General features: G+C 38.3%; 4 protein-coding genes across 4 annotated transcripts; 1 reads left to right on the forward strand and 3 right to left on the reverse strand.

Moving 5' to 3' along the window:
• The first annotated feature begins 365 nt into the window (after positions 1-365).
• On the forward strand, positions 366-2,358 carry LOC145469417 (neuropeptide FF receptor 2-like). Its single transcript, XM_081453125.1, has one exon. It carries the CDS (start codon positions 864-866, stop codon positions 1,974-1,976), a length of 1,113 nt encoding a protein of 370 aa, XP_081309251.1. The 5' UTR covers positions 366-863; the 3' UTR covers positions 1,977-2,358.
• Positions 2,359-2,683: 325 nt separating this feature from the next.
• On the reverse strand, positions 2,684-4,661 carry LOC145469423 (neuropeptide FF receptor 2-like). The gene has a single exon (XM_081453139.1). It carries the CDS (start codon positions 4,584-4,586, stop codon positions 3,498-3,500), a length of 1,089 nt encoding a protein of 362 aa, XP_081309265.1. The 5' UTR covers positions 4,587-4,661; the 3' UTR covers positions 2,684-3,497.
• A 1,882-nt stretch (positions 4,662-6,543) lies between these two features.
• Positions 6,544-9,659, reverse strand: LOC145469427 (trypsin-2-like). Its single transcript, XM_081453152.1, has 4 exons — positions 9,482-9,659; positions 8,818-9,004; positions 8,000-8,264; positions 6,544-7,645 (listed from the first exon to the last, which is right to left on the reverse strand). The coding sequence occupies exons 1-4, from the start codon at positions 9,528-9,530 to the stop codon at positions 7,373-7,375; spliced, it is 774 nt and encodes a 257-aa protein (XP_081309278.1). The 5' UTR covers positions 9,531-9,659; the 3' UTR covers positions 6,544-7,372.
• Positions 9,660-14,486: 4,827 nt separating this feature from the next.
• Positions 14,487-17,172, reverse strand: LOC145469436 (trypsin-2-like). Its single transcript, XM_081453161.1, has 4 exons — positions 17,110-17,172; positions 16,450-16,636; positions 15,646-15,910; positions 14,487-15,292 (listed from the first exon to the last, which is right to left on the reverse strand). The coding sequence occupies exons 1-4, from the start codon at positions 17,156-17,158 to the stop codon at positions 15,020-15,022; spliced, it is 774 nt and encodes a 257-aa protein (XP_081309287.1). The 5' UTR covers positions 17,159-17,172; the 3' UTR covers positions 14,487-15,019.
• Between the last annotated feature and the right edge of the window lie 539 nt (positions 17,173-17,711).

Raw genomic sequence — 17,711 nt, forward strand, 5'->3', positions numbered from 1 at the left:
CATCTTTGACTCTTCGCATTTCAAGTTTTACAATCGTACACGAGTGGCTCTAGCTGTAAGACCCTAGATAAAAGATGAAAGGCTTTATCCGGCATCGTATACGTTGAACTGCCTAGCAAAATTACTAGACATTGCCCGCTGCTTTTAAAACTTTGTAATATAAGGTTTTGAAAGGGCAAGAGTACGTAAACCGATATCTTTTCGGGATAACTCCGTCAGCTCTTTAATTAAAACTGCTCTAGGCCCTTCTTAAAATTAAAAAAAATTAAAATTTATGAACCTTGCAATATGCTTAATGTGTTCAGGGCGGCTAAAAGATATGCAAATATATCACATATTTGTCACAAGGTAAAAGTGTACATAAATAAGCTACGATTCGACTAAACAAACCTTTGGAAAAGCTCATTTAATGTCAGGAATGAAAAATTCAAGGGTGTAATACAAATTTTGTACTACGTTAATATTCAGATCTTTACATTTTTGAAAGCATTGGACAACGTCTAACGTGTTATTATTTTGCATGACATCGACAAACTTTAAAACGCGCATTCAAACTTCTACCGTTAGCCACAAATATTTGTTAACAATTTCTCAGTGAACTGCTTATGTTCAACACGTGATTGTATATTGTTAGACATCTTTCCATCCCTAGTGTTGTGAAGGGCTCAGTTTAATATTGCGCTATTTTGAATGCGGTGAGCTATTTTCGATGGGTGTAAAACACCACCGGCAACAGAGGGACATGACGTTGTGTAAATAGAAGATTTTTAATTGACTTCACCCTGTAAATCAGAAACCAGCATTTGTTTTTTCAATCTTCTTTTTCGTTTGTATTGTTAGGGGCAGGCAATATTCAGAGGAAAATGACAAATGACACAGTTGATGCGGCAGTAAATATCTCCGCAAGTGCTGGATCGAAAGTCGATCACTTCCTTGTCCCGCAGCTAGTCAGCTTTGTTGTGATAATAACCATTACTATTGTGGGGAATTTCTTGATCTGTTGCGTAGAACTCAAACGAACATCACACAAGAGCAGTGGCTTTTTCATAATAAACCTTGCGCTGAGTGATCTAGCCGTTGGCTTTGTGAGTATTCCTCTTGACATCGCCGAACAGCTCACCAACGGCTGGCCGTTTTTTCGCTTTATGTGCAAAGTGGTTTATCCTCTTCAAACTGTTCTTATGGCTGTGTCAGTTATCACACTACTTTGCATGAGCATAGAGCGTTACAGGGCAGTTTTGACACCTTTCAAAGCTAAACCAAGTGGCAAATTTATCGTTCAAGTTATTGTCTCCGTATGGGTCCTGAGTATTCTGTTGGTGACTCCATACACGTTAGTGCTAAGAATGAAAGATGGCAATTGTATAGAGGACTGGCCAAGCCAAGGCCACGTTAAAATCTACACTGCCAGCGTTTTTTTGCTGTTATACCTTTTACCACTCACTCTTATCACTATTTGTTACACGAAGATTGGCATTTACCTGAACAAGGAAGCAAAGAAATGGAGGTCGATGTCTAAATATTATGGTAAATCAATACGTCAAGTGCGTCGATTATCAAATGTTCGACACATGCAGAACATCAGAATCATAAAAGTCTTTGTTGCTGCAGTAATGGTATTTGCAATCTGCCAGTTGCCCACTCATGTCATTTGGATTTGGCATGATTTTGGAAGTGGAAGCAAGTGGAAGTACTTGTACGACGTCTTGCCATTCTGTCATATTCTTACCTATCTAAACAGCGCCATTGATCCATTCATCTTTGGAAGCCTAAATGCACAATTATTTAGAAAGACGTTAAGGTCAATATTCACTTGTTTCAACGGAAAGAAGGAGCACCAGAAAAAAAGCAAAAATCCTAAGGCACTGCCGCCAGAGCAAGAAAATACGAAGAATAAACGCAAACTGATTCGAAAGAGTTGTGTGTTGCTGAAAAACAAAGGATCACAGGATTCAATAGTGGAAAGTAATATCTAGTCAAAAACATAAGTCAAGAAACAAGCCAGTTTCAAGACTAACAACGATACTTATTCATAATAATTAAAAGAGTCGACGAGGGTAGCATGGATGAAACTGACAATTCTGATGCACAATAGTCAGGACCTTCGTGCAGGTGCGTCACATGTAAATCTGCTGTAATTTTAGCAAGAGTTCACGAGACCTCTCGCTCGCTTGACATATATGCAGCGTTTACAAACTCTCAGCTCGTTAATCTCAGTAATCTGAGGAGTTTGATTGAATTAAACTATCTCCGACTGTCGTTCGCGTTTGCGTTTGACGGGACTTTAAAAGGGATCTGTTGAGGTTCGTAACGTCTATCTTGTATAATTCAGAGTTCTAAACTTCTAATCGAAAAACATCTCGATCATCCTTACTACTTCAATTTATGCTATCCAAGATTCTAACAAAAGAAGAGGAAGAGGTTGTGAATATATATGTTATAAATTTACAGCTTTGGATTTAATATCTGGTGTACATATAGATGAAGAATCCCTGCCTCTTTTCAATATTTAACTACGAAAGTAAGTTGAATTTTACATTTATTTTCAGCCGAAAAGATTTGTTTGAAATAAAATGACAACTAAAAATTTCTACTTTGAGATAAATATTGCGCTCATAATCTCCTTGACGTTTTCTTGTCCAAGACGTTTCGTTTGGTTTACAATATCAATATTTTTCTCGGAGCATCATTCATTCTTTCATTTAACAAACTTCACTTCCAACAAAAGTTTAGTTATTCCGGCTCACTAGTTAACGTTGAACTTCATGTTACCTTGACTACTTCTTTATGCACTTCATGTCGTGTCTCATTATATAACACGGTCTGGTGTAACAGGGGCTAGACTGGTGTGTTACATACGTAGAATGGTTTCATAATGACTATTTACAGGACTAACATCAAATTTATTACCCTGGCCAATGAAATCAAACGGAAATAACGTACTGACCCAATCATGCAGAACATGAAACAAAAGCATGTAGCAGGTGCAGAGCTTGAGGTATCTCGTGTCCACCATGAGGTCTTCCTTGGATATGCAGTTATTTTGGACGGGCAATTGACAGTCACCTTTGAACCTCACGTGGCTTTCGTTTCCTTCGACATATTTCTTTCGTTTTGACCTTTTGTCATTCGTTCTATGCCGTAAATCCCATTTAAAGTTTTCAAAAAAGTGACTGGTTTCTCTCTTAAACCAGATGCCGTAAATAAACGTAGTGAGCGGACAAAGTGATCCAAAGTAGCTACTAAAGTCGTTGAAGAACGTAGAATGCCAAAGACTTGTGAAAAAATCAAAACAAACAAGTTTTTATCTTTTCCGAGAGAAACTTTGGCTTGTCGTTTTATTAGGAATCAGCCATAGTTTGCTTTATCAATGTCCAGAAGTGTAGTTTCATAATGGAATACCTTTAATCACTAGGTGACGTATCCGCAAACGTTAGCCAATCCAGTTACTTGCAATTTTACCCGCTGACAAACCGCACTAATTTCTTACGCCCCCACTATACAACTGCTTCTCCCTCCTCCACCTGCCATTGCTGTTGCACTCGTTTAATAAAACTCGGACGAGACATTACGTCGGACATTTCTCGAACTCTTAGGTAAAATTTCGGAGCTTTTGAAGACAAGCGGGAGATTAGTGACGATTCACTACGTTTACGTTTCTTGTCTGAACCGTTGCAGCAATGGTTGAGTCGTAACTTTCCAAAAATAAATGGGTTGATAGCACTGTTTATATACACCATGATATGGCAAAAAACTACAACTTCATTGAAGTACTTGAAGTTTTTTCCATCACCAAAGTCGTGCCATAGCCATAGCACATGATTTGGTAGTAGACAGATAGCGAAAACCACAACTGCCGTAACAAACACTTTCACAACTCTAATATTTTGGTCAGCACGCTTTTGGACGTGTTTGCATAAGCTGTGGTTGCGTCCACTGAATAGATGCTTTAGCCTTGTCATTTCACAGTTAAGCTTTTGCATGACAAGTACGTAGTTCCCCGTTATGGCCAAAAGAGGAACAAAGTAAAGCAACAAAAACACGCTCATCGTAAAGGTTTTGACATAAATGTCGCGCGGCCATTTTTCCAGACATTGTTCTCCTTCGAGGCGTAGTATGCTAGCGTATGGCGCCACGGCAGCCACAGAGACCAGCCATGTTGCTGTTATCATCACAAAAGCTGTCTTTGCTTGAATTTTAGGCTTTAAAGGTGAGACAATGGCCCTGTGTCTTTCTGTGCTCAAACACAGTAGAGTTAGAACTGAGGTGCCCATCAGCACTGTTTGGATTGGGTACACAACATGACACATCGTGGAGCCAAGCAGGAATTTCCCGCTCAAGAGTTCGGTTAAGTCCAGGGGGATGCTAAATATACTTGCACCAAGGTCCGTAAGTGCCAAATTAAGAATGAAAAATTCATTTGGCTTTCGTTTTTTCTGTAAATATATTGCTATGCACACAAGAAGATTTCCCAGTGAGCCTACAAAGGAGACCATTACATACAGAGAAAGTTGTATCACCTGTGTAATCTCGTTCCCAATATTCCCTACGCTCACTGAATCATTCGTTTCACTGTGCAAATCCATGGTAAAATACGTTCAAGAGACCAGACGGAACGTTTGAACGGCTTGTTATATGTGAGCTTTAAGTTCATTAATGCTGGCAGCATTTGCATCTCACGAATTAAGAGCCATTTCATCATTCGAAATAGCCAAAACAAAAGCGAATTTCCTATATTTTTGTAATTTGCAAGGAATAAACTTCTCTCTAACAGAAAAAATATTTTTGTTATCTCGTAAGTTTATTTTCAAACAATGCTATTGTAATGAAAAATAAAACACTTCAGGTAGGGTCTGAAAGCAACAAAACCCAATAGAAAGCGTACAAAACATCAGTCATAAACAACAAGAAACATATCTTTAAAACACTTTTTTTAGTGGGATAATGTATGATTTTGTAGGTACAGTCTTTTATTGTATCGTATAATGGGAAGTTCTTTCTATATTATATTAGAACAATTGCTTTGTCGCGCTTTTGTGAATTAATGTGCGTCATATCAATATATTGACATTAATTAATTATCAAAGATAGTGCAGTCACGAAGATATCTAGAGCTTTAGTGCTTTTTTTTCGTTGATATTAATGTGTTTTTAGAACTCTGTATTCTTAAACCATAAAAAAAAATCTCAAGGAAACATCCAGGTTTAAACCGTTTATTGATCGTTGTGGACTCAAGCCACGTGCATTTTTGATTCACCATCAAAACAATACTTCCTACATACACATTAGTCATTTTAATGTCGCCAACCCCCTGTGACTGTCAACCTGACTGTGTTTTAATTGAAGTGTTCTAAAACATGCGATGAGTTCTTTTCTAGACCAGCAGTTATCTCTGTATAGACCGCAATATAAACCAAAATGGGTTTTTCTTATGCCTTTCTTCGGGTGGTTTTGAACTAGATAGAACAATCATAAAAAGACCTTGAAGTTCTGTGAAAGAAAAGAAGCTACAATTTTGCCGGCGATTTGGTAGTCGCCATCATGGCGAGAAATCATCATTTGCGCGTGATGCAGGTGAAACTTTGCCAAACTACGTCATAAACGTTTCGTCGGCGTCAAAACCAGGAGGAAATTTTCATCCACACCGAATGTCGTAAAAAAAAAAAATCAGAAAAATCCTTCCAAATCGTTCAAGGCGAATCAGGAATAAAAACACATGGCATATAAATCGTTTTGCCCGCATTTTAGGCTAGCTTAAAAATGTATGCTTGGAAAAAAAGTAATTAAGAATTAAATAGTCAATTACGTTGTTACAATGGTAGTTGTTTGAAAATCCGTTTGAAAACATGAAAATGTGGATGCCCTACTTTCAATCGTTATTTTATCTTACGTTCAGCAGTTAACAGATTTACTTCATTTTATAAAAGAAAAAACTTTATTTGCATGTGCGCCCTCTCCTCGTGGGGATGTGTCAAAACAAGGTACCATTTGGAAGTTGGACGTCATCTATTCACTATCGGAAAAGAGGCGCAGCGCACGGCCAAATGGAATATATTTTTAAAATAATGCAAAACGAGAGGTAACTTTGACATTTCCTCCAGGTTTACTGTGTGTGCTTAATAAATCAGTATTGCACGCGCGTGATGTAGGCTTTGTGCTATCTTGAGTTACAATAAACAGCCGAGCCGTGGATATTGCTGACCTGTCCAAACGTGCAATTTCTTGAAAATATGATAAAAACTTTTACTGTATGACGTTATCACTTGATGCGTGAATCATTTATCTATATAACAGCTTGGGAATTTGAAACAAAAATCGAGGGAAACCCAACGCGCCAAAGTGAGTTCTGATAAATTCTTTCACGTTTATATAAACAAGTACCTGATATAACTCAACAATGCGCGCTCACGCTGGCTTACTACTTCCTCGCTACTGTGCCGGTGTTAATATTAAACAACATCTCATGGGTAACTTGATGTTTCAGTGAACAACTTTTTTCAGGAGACTACTAATATAGTTCCTAGACCGGCTCATGATTTCCGATTGTAGTATTTTAATAGTATTTTGCGAGATTCTATAAAAACTGACCAGATTTCATTTTAGCGCCATTTATGACAAAATTCTGAATTTTTCGAAAACAGAATAAAAGTTCCCAAATTTCCCTAAAAGATCCTCTAATGTTTTCCTGACCCAAAGCCATTATATCAGGTTCATTTCTTTCGCCCCAATCTCTTTTTTTCCTTTGCCCTTTATTTGTCCGATGCCTCCACTTTTTAGCTTACATCAAATTATTTTAATTAAAAATTCTGATCCTCAGATGATGCATTACTAGCGTTCTGATTGGTTCCTAGAATATCCAACCTTTGTACCGGTGTTTGACCTTATTTGGAAAAAATAGTGCGGCAGCCATTAGCAAGTATCAGGTTTAGCGGGTTTTTGCCGCGGAAATGGAAAAAAAAAATAATAATAGGCAAAGTCTTCCCGGAAACTAAAAAAAATAAAATAAAATAGAATAAAGCAAAACACAGAATGTCAAAATTAACAACCTACGTAGCGGTTTGAAGTGAAATATTTCATTGAAACGGCTTCTAATTAACAGTTCTTCCGAAACATTTTAACCTCAGAAAAGTCCCGTTTGAAACAAGATTTACTATATTTATTTTATAGGCTTGTGATTTGTCAGTTTTATTTTGTTATCCTATGTGCATTGGAGAGACCAGGGGTTACTTTTGTCGCTGACTGTAAAAAGACTAAACTAAATACAAACAACAGGAAACACTAGTAATAGGCCCAACACTGAGCTATTTTATTCTATGATTCATTACATAGTTAACTGTGTGAAGACATAGTTACAGCTGGGCCGGGCCTTCCTTTATATTCCCGTTACTCGCTCTATCCAGTCCCTTAGGTAACGGACATCGGCATACACTCCCAGCTTATTCGCCCAGGCACATCCATCACCCCAGCTGACGACCCCCTCCAAGTACCATCTGCCATTCCTGTTTTTACACACATATGGCCCTCCGCTGTCACCCTGGCACGCGTCCTTGCCACCGGCAATCAGACCTGCACACATCATGCTCTTGTGGGTCCTTCCTGGATAGGTTCTCTGACATGTACTGTACGGTACGATAGGCACGCTAACCTGGAAACAAGTTTTTAACAGGATTTACTACCTTTCAGAACAAGAATTCATCCATACAAGGCCGCAAAACTTGCTAATTAATCGATTCTAGAGTGTATGATACAAAAATATTTTATCTCCCTAATTTGTTCATATGTTAAGAAAGAATCGCTTGTGATGCTAGTTGTTATGGCTTATCGGAGATAAAATAGCAGAAATTTAGTCTTTTACAGCGAGATTTTCTGAGGGAAAACAAAACACAACGAGAAAAAAATACTTACATTGCGAAGGAGTTGCAAGCTGATCAAATATCGAGTAAAAGAGGAACTCAAACGCAATTTAAGAGCCATGTTAATAATTTCTTTCTTTCCTTACCTGCATGAGGTAGTCTGGAGAAGCACCAAGATGTTTAAGTCGACCCCACCCTGTTACTGTGCATTGTCGTCCCTGTTGGTCGCCTTTATTTGGTAGGCACACTGGTTGCACCGCACCGTTAATTTGGGCTGGTCGGTCCAGTCGCAGCAAGGCAATGTCATGAGCATACCGGACAGGGCTGTGGTAGCTAGGGTGGCGGTAGATTCGTCGTACATTGAAGTCTTGTACTTTGTTAGTCTTATAGGTCCTGTGGTGTGCTCCAAGCCTAAGTAACGACATTTAGTTACTTTAGAAAATAAGACTCTCAGGTTTTTTTTTTCATTCAGTACGAGCTACGTCTTTAATTTTAAACTAGTGTTAATACGTACAATGAGCTCTCCGAGTTTTACGAAAATCGTTTACTGCTCACAATAATGTATTCCCATTAGATCTATCTTATGTTTCTTTTCATTAAATAGTTACTTATAATTCATTAACCAGGTTGGTTGTCTATTAATCGTAATAGTAAATGGACAGCCGACCTGGGTTAGCTCTTTTAAGAAATTCAGAGTGCCCTATTACCAGACCCTAGTAATTAGATCCTCTTTTGTAAAGCGATCTGTTTGATTTTTCTACCAACTCGTGAAAGTAAATTGTTGCTATGGTGGTGGTGGTGATGGTGGTGGTTGCCGTGGAAATCGTTTTGGAAAAGGTCTCTGGTTAGCTTTCGGCAAACTTATATTATGATCATGCAGCGTCTTCAAATCAATGTAGAAGTTAATCTCCACTCTTTTCGTCGACTATTTCAGTTTTAAAAATATACGACCCGACGTTCTTACCTCACTTTGAAATCGCGTTCATTAATATTCTCCACGCAATGAGCTGCTGTCACAACCCATGTTGGACTCAATATTGAGCCACCACAAAATGGTCCTCTGGTCATGAGCATGGCTTGCCATGGCCACGAATTAGGGGCGGCTTGATATCCACCAACAATTCGAGAGCGGGGACGAACGCCACACCCATCTTGGAAATGAAAGACGATTTATCATCGATATATTGGTTTATGGCTTTACATTGCATGTGTCAAGATTTGAGTGCTGTTTGAGATACATCACACGACAAAGTTATATAACTCGAGATAAATAAAGGATAAAAAAAAAAGATTCCTGCTACCGATAAGATGCATGTTTTGTTGTGTACCGTGAAGTAATTTTCACTTGTTTTATTCATCATGGGTGTCTAGTAACTCATATCAAAGCCTTGAATTGATATTTTTAAAGTGAACCTCTGAGAATATCATATCTTTTTGTTCAAAGGATTTTGTATTACGATGTAAATTTCTATGGTACCTTTGAGTTGTGCAGTTAAGGTCCAGTAAAAATTTAACGGCAAATTCAGCTCTAGGCAAAACTGTTCTAAAAGGCCAAAGCCTTAATCTCTTAACTCTAAACTACTATTCAACAAGCTCAGAGGAAGCGTAATTCTAACAACTTTGCTCACCTATGAATGAGAAAAGTCCAAGGAATAAAATTAACCCAACAAACACCATCTTCGTACTTTGGATGTTTGGTGAAGAATGTTCAAGCTTTAAAGAAGCTGAACCGTTTATAGCAAGCTAGTACAAAATCTACGCTCCTGCAGACAAACACCTGAGTAAAGGTAATCAACAACGTCCCTACTGAGAATAAACAAACCATTATTTCAAAAGCAGGTGTCGGTAAACAAGGTGGTAAAAACAAGAGATCCATAAAATTCAAATGTGCATACAAATGGAATTTTTATATACCACCATGCATCAAATATTGACCATGACTATTGGAACTATGCAGTTTGTGTAAAAAACGAGTTCTGAATAAAGGCTGATGCAAACATTTGTCCGTAGAAATTGCGCAGAAACTGCACCAGTTAAATTATGTTTGCTCTTTCATCAGAATGATTGACTGAATTCATTAAGACATGGCGAAAGTTTTGTAAAAATGGTTTGCATTTCTCCTTCAAGTTATCTGTTAACGACAGTCTGAACAAACTTCTAGCTTCTTGTTGTATTTTTGTTTTGTTGTCGTGCTTTTAGATAATTAAAAAAATTCCGGCCAGTAATCCCCATCCAGGATTTTAAAAGTTTCCACTTCTAAATCGCATGTCAAAGTATACAAATAGTATGTCTGTTCACCTGATTAACAGAGTCAAAAATTAGCATTGAACGCCGTTTTAAAAAAAACCCTCCTCCCCCTTTCCCACTTCATTCGCTGTCCAGACACGACGTAAACCGTAATCTTAGCATAAAACTCTCCACCTGTCCATCTGTGGTTCGTACTAAATTACATCTCGCATTTTACGCGGGACATTGCCGGGTGAGAATACTACTTTCTGTCAATAGAGAACATTGTTCAGCCGGTTTTCCACTCGATAATAAATTTACAAAAAATTGTAATATAGGTCCATTAATAAGGCGTCCAAAACCTGACGTCAATCACTTGTTGAAAGGATCGAGGATAATTTTCTTTGTATAGGCCGAAATTTGCACAGGAAAATGATATTTCAACATCTTGTTTGCTTTGGTAGACAGACACAGGATATTTCTTTTCCTTTTTACCTTTTTTGAGGAAAAGCGAGATATTTATCATATTTGGAATAAGGCTTTTACATTTTATATGCCATCTGCTTATATCCTTGTCCAGTATAAGCAAATGGTCAATCCACAATTCTGTGTTGCCTCCTCTTTCAAACAAGGTGATTTTTGTGATGGGAAATTCGACATCAATTTGCTCTTACATTGGCACAACGAGCAGAGAAAGAGGAGGAAGGGACCAAGTGATGGATGAAAAGGCGAAACTTCCTCGACCGTTGTTATGTCTTCTAAAACTAAATCAGATGTTTTTGCACGAGATTAATGAACTAAGTTCCCCTACAGCAATATACTCTCTCAAAACACCACATTGAATTAAAATTTCATTTAATGTCCCTCCAGTCATTTATCTTGTTGTATTCCAAACAATCTACATTACTACATTTCTCGGGCATTACTGTTGTCATCACTTTCTAACAGGATGATTGATCATGGTTTTTGTATCGATTTTGGAATTGGGACTCGTACTTTTGGTAGCGTCGTGCTGCCGCCCCATCGCATTCACACAGCGCCTTCTGGCAAGACGAGTTCCCGGAGAACCACCATGATGACTTTTTCGCTGTAAACGAGAAAGAGCAACAATGAGTGCCTGCTCACAAGCTACATCATGAGAACCAGCATGTATTTGACAAAAAGTGGCAGTAACAGCTATTTTCCTAGCTTAAGGAGAATATTTGCTGACGTCATTGTTGACATTTTTCCTCATTAACATGCTACTCGGTACAAAGAAGGCATCATGCTAGACACAAACTGAGTACAAAAATTTAAAGAGCTTATGAAACTTAGTAATTGGTGAAATATGTGGCTCTTTGGGTGTAATATTCGAGGAGAAACTGGCTTTCAAAAACTGCAAAATATTTTAGGGTGGCAAAAGCGCGTATGAGTTCCCATAGTCCTTGTAAAATTCTCAATTTTTAAACCCGCGTCGCACAAAAAAAAAAAATATTCAATACATCGGGCTTAAATTCTCTGGGACAGTTAATCGTGCTATACCCTTTCAAAATTCAGAACTAATGTTCTTGTAGCTGCATCAAAAACTTTATCGCTCGTGCTAATGAGGCAAATATTGTAAACAAAGATTATCCTAGGTATGTTAATGATTTACGTCGATTCTAACGAAGAAATGTGACTTTGAACTTCCTAAGCGGTACTAAGAAACGATTTTCAATCCATAACTTGTAGGACGAGTTTCCCACCCGTCAGCACTGTTTAAAGAGTCCTGCATTGTAGAAACCCACCACAACAATGGAACCAAAACAAGCAAACGTCCCCACAAATCAAATAATAAAACAAATGCATTCACTTTGCTTTCATTTCTACATCAGTCAATTAAGGGTAATTTTCAATTGCACGATATTTGGCGCCTTTGCAACTAAGGCTAATGCGTGGGGTCTTTTCGAATGCAAACGAAATTCACCTCTTTTTAGTGATGTTCCCCCACATGAGCCTCTACTGCAAGCTACAATGAGCGAAAAAATTGTTGAGACAGGTCGAAGTAAAAGTCGATTTTCGAACGTCTTGGAAACATTTTCTCCCAAACCCCTCGCTCGTGAACAATGTTGATTTTTCCATTTCCCAGACGGACCACAGCGCCTACACAAAATTGAATTGGGGAGAGGTTGAGGGGGAGGGGGGAAGAGGTGGGGGTAAAATAGAATAAGAGGTTACCATCGAAAATCGGCATTTTATAAAAGTGTCTCAACTACTTTTGTCAATCATTGTAGATCGACAACCGAGAATTAGAATAGGGCCTAATATCGGCACATATTTCTGGGTCCATATTGAATGTCTCTCAATTCTAAGAAGCCATACTGTCCTCAAAATCATCATGATATCTAAAAGGTTTTACTCACCACCGAGCTTAATCATGCTGTTTAGTTTAGCATGAGTAATGAGTAATGCAATCTTGCGGAATCTCCTCCCTCCCTCCCCCACCTCCCCGCACCCTACCCCTCTGTAATATTTAAGCAATGATAATGAAACTTAGAGCGTTTAAAGTGTATTAATAAAACCGAAATGCCATCTCTTATGTACGTAATTATAAGCAATGCTGCCTCTACTTTTGCGCTGCAAGTGTTTTTGGCTATGATGTCGTCATAACACTTGTCGTGGATAAGACAACACCTACAACAGCAAAGGCGCGAAACCATTCCTTTGATAAGAATTGCTTTGGATAGCTTTGGATCTAGACTCATGAGGGTATAGTAGAGGAGGGTGGGCGGGGGGGGGGGGGGGGGCCTATGAAACCATGAGTCATCCTCGTATTTTTTTCCATAGAGTCAATCGCTCTTTTAAAATTTGAGCTCGACATATCACCACTTGCTAAGTAAAACTAATTTTACAGCTGAGGTTTCTGCCAAGGTAAAATGCTCCTGGAAATACCGATTATTCATGAGCTCAAAATAAGGTATCTCGTGAAGGAACTGCTTTGTATAAGAACCTATCTTTTTCGCACTATTCAGCCAATAGGCCATTTCCGAGTTTCCTTGTGCCTCTGTTTCAAAACGGGTTTTACAGAAATGAATTTGATTTGCATGAAAACGATCCTGTACGCTCAACTCGTTTTCATATGAACGGTTTAGCACGTAGATTCGTTTTGACAAGGAGGCAAAAGGCAACTCGGAATGGCCTATTGTCTTGACAGCTACAACAACAGAGGCATTCCAAAGCATGCAGTGCTGTTTTCGCTTCTACTAGTTGTCCTCAGCTGTTTCTTCAATGTGCGCACGAGCAGAAATTTATTCATTATGCAGAAAAACATCAGAGATAAGAAAGAGAGTGCTTCCATTCTATGGACTACCCGATTTTAGGCTAGCTTAAAAATGTATGCTTGGAAAAAAAAAAAATTAAAAATTAGTCAATTACGTTGTTACAATGGTAGTTGTTTGAAAATCCGTTTGAAAACATGCCCTACTTTTAATCGTTATTTTATCTTACGTTCAGCAGTTAACAGATTTACTTCATTTTATAAAAGAAAAATACTTTATTTGCATGTGCGTCCCTCTCCTCGTGGGGATGTGTCAAAACAAGGTACCATTTGGAATTTGGACGTCATCTATTCACTATCGGAAAAGAGGCGCAGCGCACGGCCAAATGGAATATATTTTAAAAATAATGCAAAACGAGAGGTAACTTTGACATTTCCTCCAGGTTTACTATGTGTGCATAATAAATCAGTATTGCACGCGCGTGATGTAGGCTTTGTGCTATCTTGAGTTACAATAAACAGCCGAGCCGTGGATATTGCTGACCTGTCCAAACGTGCAATTTCTTGAAAATATGATAAAAACTTTTACTGTATGACGTTATCACTTGATGCGTGAATCATTTATCTATATAACAGCTTGGCAATTTGAAACAAAAATCGAGGGAAGCCCAACGCGCCAAATTGAGTTCTGATAAATTCTTTCACGTTTATATAAACAAGTACCTGATATAACTCAACAATGCGCGCTCACGCTGGCTTACTACTTCCTCGCTGCAGTGCAGGTGTTAATATTAAACAACATCTCATGGGTAACTTGATGTTTCAGTGAAAAACCTTTTTTCAGGAGACTACAAATATAGTTCCTAGACTGGCTCATGATTTCCGTTTGCAGTATTTTAATAGTATTTTGCGAGATTCTATAAAAACTGACCAGATTTCATTTTAGCGCCATTTATGACAAAATTCTGAATTTTTCGAAAACAGAATAAAAGTTCCCAAATTTCCCTAAAAGATCCTCTAATGTTTTCCTAACCCAAAGCCATTATATCAGGTTCATTTCTTTCGCCCCAATCTCTTTTTTTCCTTTGGGCTTTATTTGTCCGATGCCTCCACTTTGTAGCTTACATTAATTAATTAAAAATTCTGATCCTCAGATGATGCATTACTAGCTTTCTGATTGGTTCCTAGAATCTCCAGCCTTTATACCGGTGTTTGACCTTATTTGGAAAAACTAGTGCGTGAGCCATTAGCAACTATCAGGTTTAGCGGGTTTTTGCCGCGGAAATGGAAAAAAATAATAATAGGCAAAGTCTTCCAGGAAACTAAAAAAATAAAATAAAATAGAATAAAACAAAACACAGAATGTGAAAATTAACAACCTACGTAGCGGTTTGAAGCAAAATATTTCATTGAAACGGCTTCTAATTAATAGTTTTTCCGAAACATTTTAACCTCAGAAAAGTCCCGTTTGAAACAAGATTTACTATACTTATTTTATAGGCTTGTGATTAGTCAGTTTTATTTTGTTATCCTATGTGCATTGGAGAGACCAGGGGTTACTTTTGTCGCTGACTGTAAAAAGACTAAACTAAATACAAACAACAGGAAACACTAGTAATAGGCCCAACACTGAGCTATTTTATTCTATGATTCATTACATAGTTAACTATGTGAAGACATAGTTACAGCTGGGCCGGGCCTTCCTTTATATCCCCGTTACTCGCTCTATCCAGTCCCTTAGATAACGGACATCGGCATACACTCCCAGCTTATTCGCCCAGGCACATCCATCACCCCAGCTGACGACCCCCTCCAAGTACCATCTGCCATTCCTGTTTTTACACACATATGGCCCTCCGCTGTCACCCTGGCACGCGTCCTTGCCACCGGCAATCAGACCTGCACACATCATGCTCTTGTGGGTCCTTCCTGGATAGGTTCTCTGACATGTACTGTACGGTACGATAGGTACGCTAACCTGGAAACAAGTTTTTAACAGGATTTACTACCTTTCAGAACAAGAATTCATCCATACAAGGCCGCAAAACTTGCTAATTAATCGATTCTAGAGTGTATGATACAAAAATAGTTTATCTCCCTAATTTGTTCATATGTTAAGAAAGAATCGCTTGTGATGCTAGTTGTTATGGCTTATCGGAGATAAAATAGCAGAAATTTAGTCTTTTACAGCGAGATTTTCTGAGGGAAAACAAAACACAACGAGAAAAAAAACTTACATTGCGAAGGAGTTGCAAGCTGATCAAATATCGCGTAAAAGAGGAACTCAAACGCAATTTAAGAGCCATGTTAATAATTTCTTTTTTTCCTTACCTGCATGAGGTAGTCTGGAGAAGCACCAAGATGTTTAAGTCGACCCCACCCTGTTACTGTGCATTGTCGTCCCTGTTGGTCGCCTTTATTTGGTAGGCACACTGGTTGCACCGCACCGTTAATTTGGGCTGGTCGGTCCAGTCGCAGCAAAGCAATGTCATGAGCATACCGGACAGGGCTGTGGTAGCTAGGGTGGCGGTAGATTCGTCGTACATTGAAGTCTTGTACTTTGTTAGTCTTATAGGTCCTGTGGTGTGCTCCAAGCCTAAGTAACGACATTTAGTTACTTTAGAAAATAAGACTCTCATTCAGTACGAGCTACGTCTTTAATTTTAAACTAGTGTTAATACGTACAATGAGCTCTCCGAGTTTTACGAAAATCGTTTACTGCTCACAATAATGTATTCCCATTAGATCTATCTTATGTTTCTTTTCATTAAATAGTTACTTATAATTCATTAACCAGGTTGGTTGTCTATTAATCGTAATAGTAAATGGACAGCCGACCTGGTTTAGCTCTTTTAAGAAATTCAGAGTGCCCTATTACCAGACCCTAGTAATTAGATCCTCTTTTGTAAAGCGATCTGTTTGATTTTTCTACCTACTCGTGAAAGTAAATTGTTGCTATGGTGGTGGTGGTGATGGTGGTGGTTGCCGTGGACATCGTTTTGGAAAAGGTCTCTGGTTAGCTTTCGGCAAACTTATATTATGATCATGCAGCGTCTTCAAATCAATGTAGAAGTTAATCTCCACTCTTTTCGTCGACTATTTCAGTTTTAAAAATATACGACCCGACGTTCTTACCTCACTTTGAAATCGCGTTCATTAATATTCTCCACGCAATGAGCTGCTGTCACAACCCATGTTGGACTCAATATTGAGCCACCACAAAATGGTCCTCTGGTCATGAGCATGGCTTGCCATGGCCACGAATTAGGGGTGGCTTGATATCCACCAACAATTCGAGAGCGGGGACGAACGCCACACCCATCTTGGAAATGAAAGACGATTTATCATCGATATATTGGTTTATGGCTTTACATTGCATGTGTCAAGATTTGAGTGCTGTTTGAGATACATCACACGACAAATTTATATAACTCGAGATAAATAAAGGATAAAAAAAAGATTCCTGCTACCGATAAGATGCATGTTTTGTTGTGTACCGTGACGTAATTTTCACTTGTTTCATTCATCATGGGTGTCTAGTAACTCATATAAAAGCCTTGAATTGATATTTTTAAAGTGAACCTCTGAGAATATCATATCTTTTTGTTCAAAGAATTTTATATTACGATGTAAATTTCTATGGTACCTTTGAGTTGTGCAGTTAAGGTCCAGTAAAAATTTAACGGCAAATTCAGCTCTAGGCAAAACTGTTCTAAAAGGCCAAAGCCTTAATCTCTTAACTCTAAACTACTATTCAACAAGCTCAGGAAGCGTAATTCTAACAACTTTGCTCACCTATGAATGAGAGAAGTCCAAGGAATAAAATTAACCCAACAAACACCATCTTCGTACTTTGGACGTTTGGCGAAGATTGTTCAAGCTTTAAAGAAGCTGATCCGTTTATAGCAAGCTAGTACAAAATCTACGCTCCTGCAGACAAACACCTGAGTAAAGGTAATCAACAACGTCCCTACTGTGAATAAACAAACCATTATTTCAAAAGCAGGTGTCGGTAAACAAGATGGTAAAAATAAGAGATCCATAAAATTCAAATGTACATACAAATGGAATTTTCATATAACACCATGCATCAAATATTGACCTTGACTATTGGAACTATGCAGTTTGTGTAAAAAACGAGTTCTGAATAAAGGCTGATGCAAACATTTGTCCGTAGAAATTGCGCAGAAACTGCACCAGTTAAATTGTGTTTGCTCTTTCATCAGAATGATTGACTGAATTCATTAAGACATGGCGAAAGTTTTGTAAAAATGGTTTGCATTTCTCCTTCAAGTTATCTGTTAACGACAGTCTGAACAAGCTTCTAGCTTCTTGTTGTATTTTTGTTTTGTTGTCGTGCTTTTAGATAATTAAAAAAATTCCGGCCAGTAATCCCC

The sequence above is a fragment of the Orbicella franksi genome, chromosome 2 (assembly GCF_964199315.1).
Source record: "Orbicella franksi chromosome 2, jaOrbFran1.1, whole genome shotgun sequence".
Classification (NCBI taxonomy): Eukaryota; Metazoa; Cnidaria; class Anthozoa; order Scleractinia; family Merulinidae; genus Orbicella; species Orbicella franksi.

Coding starts and splice junctions, on each gene's coding strand:
- LOC145469417 (XM_081453125.1), top strand. CDS start 864: ATGACAAATGACACAGTTGATGCGGCAGTAAATATCTCCGCAAGTGCT.
- LOC145469423 (XM_081453139.1), bottom strand. CDS start 4,586: ATGGATTTGCACAGTGAAACGAATGATTCAGTGAGCGTAGGGAATATT.
- LOC145469427 (XM_081453152.1), bottom strand. CDS start 9,530: ATGGTGTTTGTTGGGTTAATTTTATTCCTTGGACTTTTCTCATTCATA. Junction 9,005..9,481: donor TGGACTTTTCTCATTCATAG/GTGAGCAAAGTT, acceptor TTCATTTCCAAG/ATGGGTGTGGCGTTCGTCCC. Junction 8,265..8,817: donor GAACGCGATTTCAAAGTGAG/GTAAGAACGTCG, acceptor GTCGTTACTTAG/GCTTGGAGCACACCACAGGA.
- LOC145469436 (XM_081453161.1), bottom strand. CDS start 17,158: ATGGTGTTTGTTGGGTTAATTTTATTCCTTGGACTTCTCTCATTCATA. Junction 16,637..17,109: donor TGGACTTCTCTCATTCATAG/GTGAGCAAAGTT, acceptor TTCATTTCCAAG/ATGGGTGTGGCGTTCGTCCC. Junction 15,911..16,449: donor GAACGCGATTTCAAAGTGAG/GTAAGAACGTCG, acceptor GTCGTTACTTAG/GCTTGGAGCACACCACAGGA.